General features: G+C 42.1%; 1 protein-coding gene across 1 annotated transcript; it reads left to right on the forward strand.

Moving 5' to 3' along the window:
• Positions 1-78: 78 nt before the first annotated feature.
• On the forward strand, positions 79-7,299 carry COQ6 (coenzyme Q6, monooxygenase). The gene is made up of 12 exons (XM_052694652.1): positions 79-238; positions 568-699; positions 1,406-1,464; positions 1,979-2,102; positions 2,540-2,670; positions 3,039-3,146; positions 3,236-3,298; positions 3,577-3,684; positions 4,107-4,309; positions 5,377-5,492; positions 5,921-6,087; positions 7,153-7,299. Exons 1-12 carry the CDS (start codon positions 79-81, stop codon positions 7,180-7,182), a joined length of 1,401 nt encoding a protein of 466 aa, XP_052550612.1. The 3' UTR covers positions 7,183-7,299.
• The last annotated feature ends 2,053 nt before the right edge of the window (positions 7,300-9,352 follow it).

Below are 9,352 nucleotides of genomic sequence, written 5' to 3' on the forward strand. Positions count from 1 at the left end.
GGGGAGAGGTACCGTTGTCATGGTTTCCTTGCGCGACTTCCGCCCGCTGGCTACGCTCGTGACGTCACTTCCGCAGCGATGGCGGCGGTGTGCGGCCGGGCCCTGCTGGCTCCGCTCGGCGGGCGGCTGCGGGCCTGCCCGCGGGCCCCGATCCGCCCCCTCACCTCCGCCGCGCCGCTCTACGACGTGGTGGTGTCGGGCGGCGGCATGGTCGGCAGCGCTATGGCCGCCGCGCTCGGTAAGGCCGTGACCTTCTCCGCAAGCGGCCTGGTCCGGGCCGGGAGCGGGGACAGCGTGCAAAAAGGGGAAGTCCGTACAAAAAGAGAAAGCTTAATGCATGCTTGAACTGTACGGGCGTTATCGATCACAAAGGGTTGTTTTCATAAAGCTGAAAAGGTACTAGAGCTCAGCCGACTGCTCGGAGCCTGCCTTGTGGTGTTTTTCTGTGTAAGGTTTAGACTGTGCTCTGTCTAATCACAAAAACGCATAGGAGTTAGAGATGCAGAACCAAGAAGCAGGCATCTGACAGGAGCGTGTGGCAAAGTATTTTGTATTTGTTTGTTTAAGGACATGATATCCATTTCCACGACAAGAAAATTGCCTTGCTGGAAGCTGGGCCTAGGAAGGAATATTGCTTGCCAGAGAGCTACAGCAACAGGGTCAGCTCCATCTCTCCTGGATCAGCAACCCTCCTGAGCAGTAGGTGTCGCTTCTATGCTTGGTGTTCTGAACTGCCTGGGATTAAATAAGTGGAATTGTTTGGCTTTGTGTCAGTATTTTAAATGTTGAGTAGCAGTGATTGGCTCAGGCATCTCTTGATAACAAGATTCCACATTCTAATGGCTCAGTCTGATATATTTTTTTTTAATATTAATATATGTGCTTATGTTTACATTAGGTGTTAGTGTGTGTGATGCTGAGCTGGCAAAAGGTTGCAAAGTGCTCTCTGTAGCACCTAGGATACTTTGTTCAGAAAATACGCGTAATTGTCCCATGTTTTGTGCTTGCAGTCTGGTAACTCACTTCTGATCAATTTTCATTTCAAAGGCACATTTGAGCCTTGATTTCAAATGAGGGAAGAAATATTATAAATGGTGATGGCCGTGATTTTTTGTGCCTATTGTGCTGCCCAATGAGAGTTGATGTGTAAGTGAGAGCATTTGAGGAGAAGTCTTGTGCCTTTTTGTTTGGCTTACATTAGCAGCAGGACAAGATGCTGAAGCTGGGAAAGCACTGACTCAGGCAGCACTGGCCCTGCTTAGGTGCAGTGGAAGCAGAGTCTGGGCAAATTATTAGCAGTTAGCAATACATGGACAGTGAGAGAGGGAAACACAAAATGAGCTTCAGCTTCATTTGGGTCTCAGTGTCACAATGTGAACCTATTTGTGTCCTCTTTCTGTTTTAGGTTTTGGTGCCTGGGATCATGTCGTCAGCCTGAGATGTAAACCGTTCCGACGCATGCAGGTGCCACACTCAGGGCTGCAAATACATTGTGTTTGCCTGCTTTGAATTCTCACAAATAATTCCAGTAGTAATCCAGAGTTTATTCTTTTGGCAAAGGGCAGGCCATAGTTCTCTCTTGGGAGATAACTGTTCTAAGAGTGGTGATGTTACAGGATGAAAGGTTGGTTCCTAATGGAAACTGTAAACATGGAGGTGTGGGTACGAGTCTGGAAAGACAGAAATAAAGGTAAAAGTGATAGGGTAGCATTATGTGTTAATTATGTAACAGGAAAATAGGGGGGAAAAAACTTTCTGTTTTCAGAATTAGCGTCTGAGATTAATCTTGATCATTGCCTGAAAGGAATTATGTGATGTCTTTTAGTAACTTAGAATGGACTATAATTCAGGATACATCCTCTACTTCTGCGTTCCTAGATCAACGTGTTCTTTTGCTGTTACGATGGATGTTTCCATGTTCTCTGAAAGGAGTGGTACCTGTTTATTTTGTAGCTTCATATAATGTTTTTCTTTGTAGGTGTGGGATGCTTGTTCTGAAGCCATCATCACTTTTGAGAAAGATGACTTAGACGACATGGGTTACATAGTGGAGAATGATGTCATTATGTCTGCTCTTACAAAACAGTTAGATGCAGTAGCAGGTAGTGGACAACTTCTTTAATATTGTATTTCCTCAAGAGAACTTTCAATAACTTGTCTTCTGATGAGTACGCTAAGTTAAGAGAGGGAGAAAGATGATTTATCTAACAAATGACTCTGGGACGTGGGCAGCTTCTTGAAATGGGGGGGATGGAGAATCTATCTGTTGTAGGCTACACAGTGTGAAGACAGTTGTGCATTCTATTCACCAGCTCCCAGTTTCTCTGAAATAAGACTTAATAGAAAGATGTGTAGCGTTCTGTTTAGAGCGGGCTTTGCAGGGGCAGTTTGTCGGATCTGTTCGCTCTTGCCTTGAGAATTGTAGAATCTGTTCTTAGAGAACCACTAAAGGCGTGCGTGGCCCTTTGCTGCTGTAGTGATGTTTCCTTTTTTTATGTCTGTGTCATGCAGTGACCATGGTACTTTGTGTTCCCACCAGACCGGGTGGAGGTTTTCTACGGGAGCAGAGCAGTGGGGTATACCTGGCCCCTTCCCTCTCACAGCAGTGACACAAGCCCTTGGGTCCAAATTGAGTTAGCTGATGGACGCAGACTTCAGACCAAACTGCTGGTAACTAAACTTTTTATTTCTGTTGATCAGGCATCATCTCTTGCCCAAGTCCTTTCCACTGGATTTGGTTCTGATTCCGTGTGTGCCGCTCCACCCACGTGGAGGGCTTAAGTGAGGTGAGTTGCTAACTGTCAGAGGTGCTAAGGGACAGACACACTGAGTAGCCTTTTCTGTACCTGATACAAGAAAACTGTTAAACTTGACAGGAGCAGAAGGGACCACCTCTTCTGATCTGAGGGAGCTTATATACATTTTCTTCTTCTGTATAAACAAAAATATGTGTACACAGTAGTGGAGATTTGTAGACTGGAGTATTGGCTTTCTCAGGAGCTGATGAAGAGGTAGCTCTGTATTTCTTTATTCCATAGATTGGTGCAGATGGCCATAACTCTGTAGTCCGGAAGGAAGCTGAAATTCAGAACATTGAGCATCAGTATGACCAGTCAGCTGTGGTGGCAACTCTTCATTTGTCTGAGGTGAAATTCTACAGACTGTCTCATGTCTTCTGCTTAAGAGGATGATGTTAAGTCACTAGTTCCTAACTGTCCACTTCTTTCCACTATAGGCTACAGACAATAATGTAGCATGGCAGAGGTTCCTCCCCACAGGACCAATTGCACTTCTGCCAGTAAGATACCTCACGGTCTCTGTGTTTTTACTTTTTAGTATGTTCTTTTAATAATTTTTCTTCTGTCTGTGCCTTGCCTGTTTTGTCCTTCTACCTTTGAAGTTATTTCCCTTGCACTTTATCCTTGGTATTTCCTACCTGTAGTATGTTTGGCTGGGAAAGTAACATGCAGTTGGACTGGTATAGGAATAAGAGAGCTAGGAAAGCTTTGCATTGTTTGTTTGTTTTGTTTTTATTATTTTTCTCTTGATAATTACCCTTGAAATTTTTATATCCAGCTGTCTGACACTACTAGCTCTTTGGTTTGGTCTACATCTCATGAACACGCTTCAAAACTTCTCACTATGGACAAGGAAAGTTTTGTGGATAGCATCAACTCTGCCTTTGTGAGTATCAGCCTTACAGCAGTTATGAGGCTGGCTGTTGCAGTCATGAGAAGTACAATGGAATCCTACAGCTTAAAGGATAGTAATGGAAAAGATGGGTTCTCAAACTGCAGCTTATGATAGTGATGATATTAGAGGACACTTGACAAAAAAAGGATGACCCTTTGGGACTGGTATAAGTTAGTTCTGAAAGGTATGGTAGAATCTGAACTATATTTCTGAATGATGGGAAACAGGGGCTTATCCTAGTTGAAAACTTATATGTGCTAAAGCGATGAAGGTAGTTTCTTCTATATCTATTTTGTCTTGGTAATTAATTGAGTATCTGGAACTAGATGAGATTTTCTTTCTTTTGAGTTCTTTTGTATGTCCAGTGTGGGTCAATGTCTAAAGATTTCGTTCTGGTTGTTCGCTTGTTTCAGTGGAGCAACGTAAACCATTCTGACTTCATTGATGCTGCTGGAGCCATGTTTCGATCTGCTCTTTCACTTCTGAAACCATCGGGGACTGCGGTGCGTCAGCTGCCCCCCAGTGTTGCTGAAGTAGATCCAGAGAGCAGAGCCGTGTTCCCCCTGGGGATGGGGCACGCAGCGCAGTACGTCAGGCACCGCGTGGCTCTCATCGGGTAAGGTCTCCGGAGCAGCTGCTGGGTGAGCGAGTGGTGTGTGATTAGAAATGATGTGAGCACAGCAACTCCCATGTTAGATGGTTAGAAATGCATTTATAGCTAGAGGCTGACTTTATCCAGGCCGTTTATATAATTTGCTATTGTGTCAACAAAAGCCTTTTGTATGAGTAGCTCTCTGCCTGTTGTATGCCTTCTGTGTAAATTGGACAGTTTTCCTTCTCTTGTTTGTGTAGCCCAGTGAAACAGTCCAGTGTCTCATGATGGACCCGTACTTCCCCATACATAGCAGCTATTCTGTATATGAGTTTGAGTGTTCACTTGTGTTGAGCACAAATGCCAAAACTTACAGGTAATTCTGAATAGGATGTCATACTCTCTTGTACAATTATCTATAGAAAGAGGGAAGTAACTCATCTTTTACGTTCTGAGTGTACATTCCTCTCCCTCACATCTGCAATAAGTTGGTAGTTTATAGTAATTCTTGATGCGGTATTACATTTCTGATACATTCTTTCTTTCCACCTTGAGTCACTTTGTGTCTATGAGTACTCTGTGCTTTATATCTCATTAGCATTTTACGTGCATGATCTTACATTTCATACTCAAACTTCATTACTTTAAGTAGTATGTTCAGCTTCGTTCTTTGCAGATAAGTGTACTCCTAATTCAAAAAAAAAATTCAGATTCTTTTCAGTGATACATCACAACTTTGTATTCATTATGTCTCTCTGCTTTTGTTTGTGAAATGTGTTGGTGATATGCTTCCTCTTGTGCCACTTAGAAAAATAGTAAAGCCTGTTTCACGTGTGATCTGACACTAGACTTTAGCTAGTCACCTCTTTATCTCGGAAAGGTAAAATCAATCTTTTTGCTGACCCCTCTTTTTCTTGCTTCTTGTAGCTGGAGGTCAGCACAGGGTACATATACACATACAGCTTTATCTGAGGTACTGGATAAAGCTGTATATGCTGCTGTAAGATCATGTTAATTGCAAAAAAGTGAGGAGTTTGTCAGCCATTTGGCTTTCTTAAGAAGGGTTATTCTTCTGTCTTCTCTTGCTCTAGGGATGCAGCACACAGAGTCCACCCACTTGCAGGACAAGGTGTAAACCTGGGTTTTGGTGATATTGCATGTTTAGCTCATCACCTCAGTGCAGCAGCCTTCAACGGGCAAGATCTGGGTAAGGATCCAAGACAATGAGGTGGCTGTGAGATGTGTAGCCTTACAAACCTCTGCTGCTGCCATCAGGACAAGCACCATCTCTGTTTGCAGGTTAAGCTTGCTGCTTTTTTTGCTTAAAAGACACAAGCACGTTTGAAGCAAAACTCTTCTTCTATTCACTGGCTGCAGAGGAATTAACAATACTTGGATGCCATTCACATTCTCAAAACCTAAAAAAAAAAATGCTTTAAAAAAGCAAAAAGAAGATGTGCAGGATGGTAGTTAAAGGTAGTGAGACACTAACACTAGCTGATGGACTCAAGCTTATATTAAGATGGACCATTTATCTGTTCTGTATTTTCAGTTATCTGTGGAGACTGCTATACAGATAAGATGCACAATTGTTTGTGGTCACTTTTAATGTGAGTATTCAATTATTTCTTCCAGGATCCTTAAAACATCTCTTAAGGTTTGAGACAGAACGTCAGAGGCACAATGTCTCCTTGATAGCTGCTATTGATTTACTGAAGAGGCTTTACTCCACAAGCCTTTCTCCCTTGGTGTTGCTGAGGACATGGGGATTGCAAGCAACAAATGCCCTGCCTCCCATCAAAGTAAGATTCTTCCTTTGTACATGAGCCATTGAAGAAATTTTGCAATTTTAGCATTTTTGGTTGGAAAATGCTAAGTTGTTCAAAATGAGGTTTTGTGTTGTGAATGAGCCTGAGGGTTTCCTAAATAACTGTGATGGCTATGATTTCTTCGCAGCACAGGGGAACATGAAGGATCTTGATATCTATACGTCAGTAATTGTGGGTCAAAAGTCACTAGTAGTCTTTGGCTTTATTTTGCTATGGAACGCGAACGTGGAACTTTGAATTGCATTCCAGAAATGCACTGTGAAAAAAATAGCCCTCTGAAAACAAACCTTCCTTAAGAGTAGGATACCAGGTGACTCGACAGATGTGGGGTGCGACTTATACAGATACTGTTTCTGTGCTGTTCTGCTCTGTTAAATTGTTCTCTCCAGGCTGAAGTTGAAGTCTTCAATGGAAGTCACCTGAGAAGGTTCAGACTTAAACACAGAACTTCTGTTTTCAGCCTAACTGCCAGAAATTTGTACAGCATTGACGTAGTTGGTGGATTTTCATGATGTTCACTGAGGCACCTTCTCTCAAAGGTTCCACAATGCCTTCAAATTAGATTTCTCATTTCTGAATTTGGCAGTTCTGTTGCACAAATCAAGTCACCTCCTTACTATTAAAACACAGATTCCTGTGCATTACATTACGGAAGACACAGATGGCCAGATTCCTGTGCATTACATTATGGAAAACACTAGGCTGAATTGATGTCTCTAGTTGTACTAAGAAGAGCAGTATGCTGCTGCTTCACTGCTTGGTGTTTATTCAGTTTCTCTGTTGAAAGCAGAAAGCTGAGCAAAGGCCTCTTTTCTGACCACAGAACGTGTTGGTTCTGTCCGTTTGTGCTGTTCAAGAAGGAAAAGAATGCTGCAATTTCTTTAATTTCCTTGCATGCAGGGATGGGTACTCTGCACTTAATTAAAAGGCTGACAGGAACTCTTGTCCACATGGAAAGGGGAAGGAGATTATGGCTACTTTCTGAAATGTGCACTTACCAGTTTACAAATTACTTTTCTTTCTTTCTCCCTTTTTTAGGAGCAAATCATGGCTTTTGCCAGTAAGTGATCCGTTCTCAGTTTGGATCAGCAGTTTGCCAGTGTGTGCATTATTTGTATAAGGACTGTTGCTGATACAATTTTTGAATTGTGTTATTTTAATTTAACAATAAAACTGAAGTATTGAGCTGTGTCTTACACCTTCTCTGGTTTATGCAGATGATATCTCATCTGCTCTTCTCAGCAAGGTTTGAGGTCTCTTCCTGTGGTATCATTATCCCTTCGGCCACTGAACTGTCTGTACAGTCTGCTTTTAGTTTGAACCTTTTAAATTGAAGACTGAAGTGGACTGGGCTGAATTTTGCTAGCGACAAATTTTGTTGTTTAATTACTTTCAGTTTTTCATGGTGTGATTCTGAAACTGTTATGTCAATTCTGTGTTCTTAACCACTTCCTGGACTCCGGAAGGAGGGCAAGTTTTCAGCAGAAGAGACCAACTCCCAGTGGCAGATAGGTATGCTTTAATGTTCTAATCTCTCTCCTTCACCTTTTTCTTTGGCATTCTCATGATGGTTTTATTTAATAGCGATGTTTCTTGTGGAATTGGTCAGTCTTAAGAGGTTTCCAATACCATGAAAACAAGATGCAAGATAACATCAAGGAAAGAAAACTTCAGGACAAAGTTGTAAATATTGTTAAAAATGCTTTAATTACTAAAATAGAAAATCAAAGTATTCTGTCTTATGTTCCAAATGCCAGCCCTCCTGCATTAGACATTTGAGATTCACAACATTGAGTGAGCACTGCTACTGGGTGAGATTTGTAGATACGGTAACCAGTATCAGGAATTAAAATCACAAATAATTAAACATAAGTTTTGTACTGAAAGCCATCACTCGTGCTTCCTCAGTCACACATACTAAGCAGTTTCTGGTAGTCAGGATAAGAGACTTAACAAAGGAGAAGATAAAAATCAGCGGTGCAAGTAGAACTCTTCCCTTAAAAGGCTGCTTAGTTTTTAGTTAAGCTAATAAATAAAATCATTGCACTAGAGTGCGAGGACATGACTGGCTTCCCTATATCCTCAATCCACTTTAGTAATTCAGATGTAAACAGTAAGAGCTCAATTCTGCAATTTCTTCTAAAAGAAACCTTTGAGCTTAGTTTTTGTTTCTCTTGTGAGTGCAGGATCAGACCCCTGGTAGAGAGCAGCAGGTGAGTTTCAGCTAATGAATTGTGCCACTGACAAATGAAGGCCCTGAGCATTCAGATTTAATGCAACTTTGGTACAGGATAATGGATGCTCCCACCTAGGATTTGTAGTACCAGAGTTTGAGGCAAAGAAAAGAAACTTTCTCCACATAGTATGTCTTCTAGATTTCCTCCCTCAGGACAAAACCAAACCCTCAGTTACTTGTCAGAGCTAGGCTTTATTCACTTGGCAGATAACTTCTGCTTGTGCCTTAAAAATAATACCCCCCTTGCTTTTGTGTTTCAAGTACAGCCTCACTGCTTGTGGCTCTTGGCCTCGGGATCTGCTAAGAGAGTTTATCATAGCACTGGCTCAGACTGGAAGCCTTTGATTCATTACATTAGCTACTTCTCAGGAGTAACATGCTTGGCTATTAATCACTGCAACCTTCTTTGTGTTCTCCAAAGAATACAAAGGTGAAGAAAATTGGTCATTCAGAAGATGAATATGCTTTTTGTCACCTTGTTGTTGAAACCATGCATGCAGACCATGCACTAAGTTTTGCCAAATGGTAAGCAGGGGAATAAGAAAGGTTCCTCATAAAGAAAAGGCTGGATTCCATGGCTACTTTCTTCCTGCTCAAACAAATTGTTGTAGTGACAGAGGAACAGAAGTTTGCTGTGGTGCTGATGCATTTCCTAACGTGCATCTCTCTAACTGATTCTGGTAAGGAGCACAAGTAGGGTGCTCACTTCATATTCCAAAGAAACAGTCTGAGTTTACAGCAAGGTGTCAAAAGTGGGACAGTTATAGGCTGCTTCCACCCTGCTCCTTGGACTCCTGGTGCTGACCAATGCTTTGCATCCCATCACCATAAAACCTGAGGCAGGGAAATGGGATAACTTCATCAGCCATTGCCAGACTTGTGCTGCTAATTAGAGGAAAATGACCAGTGTTCATAGTAAGGCAAATTCCTAGGACTCCAACCTACTTGCTGAGATTAGTTAGGATTTGAGTGCACTATTTCTTCCTCATGCTGGGCATTAAC

Source organism: Tympanuchus pallidicinctus, unplaced genomic scaffold, assembly GCF_026119805.1.
Source record: "Tympanuchus pallidicinctus isolate F22 unplaced genomic scaffold, pur_lepc_1.0 scaffold3, whole genome shotgun sequence".
Taxonomy (NCBI): Eukaryota; Metazoa; Chordata; class Aves; order Galliformes; family Phasianidae; genus Tympanuchus; species Tympanuchus pallidicinctus.

What these genes read in the sequence shown, in the direction of transcription:
- COQ6 (XM_052694652.1), top strand. Translation starts at nt 79, where the DNA reads ATGGCGGCGGTGTGCGGCCGGGCCCTGCTGGCTCCGCTCGGCGGGCGG. An exon ending in CAACTCTTCATTTGTCTGAG is followed by an intron (nt 3,147 to 3,235) that starts GTGAAATTCTAC and finishes TTTCCACTATAG; the next exon opens with GCTACAGACAATAATGTAGC. An exon ending in CTTCAACGGGCAAGATCTGG is followed by an intron (nt 5,493 to 5,920) that starts GTAAGGATCCAA and finishes TATTTCTTCCAG; the next exon opens with GATCCTTAAAACATCTCTTA.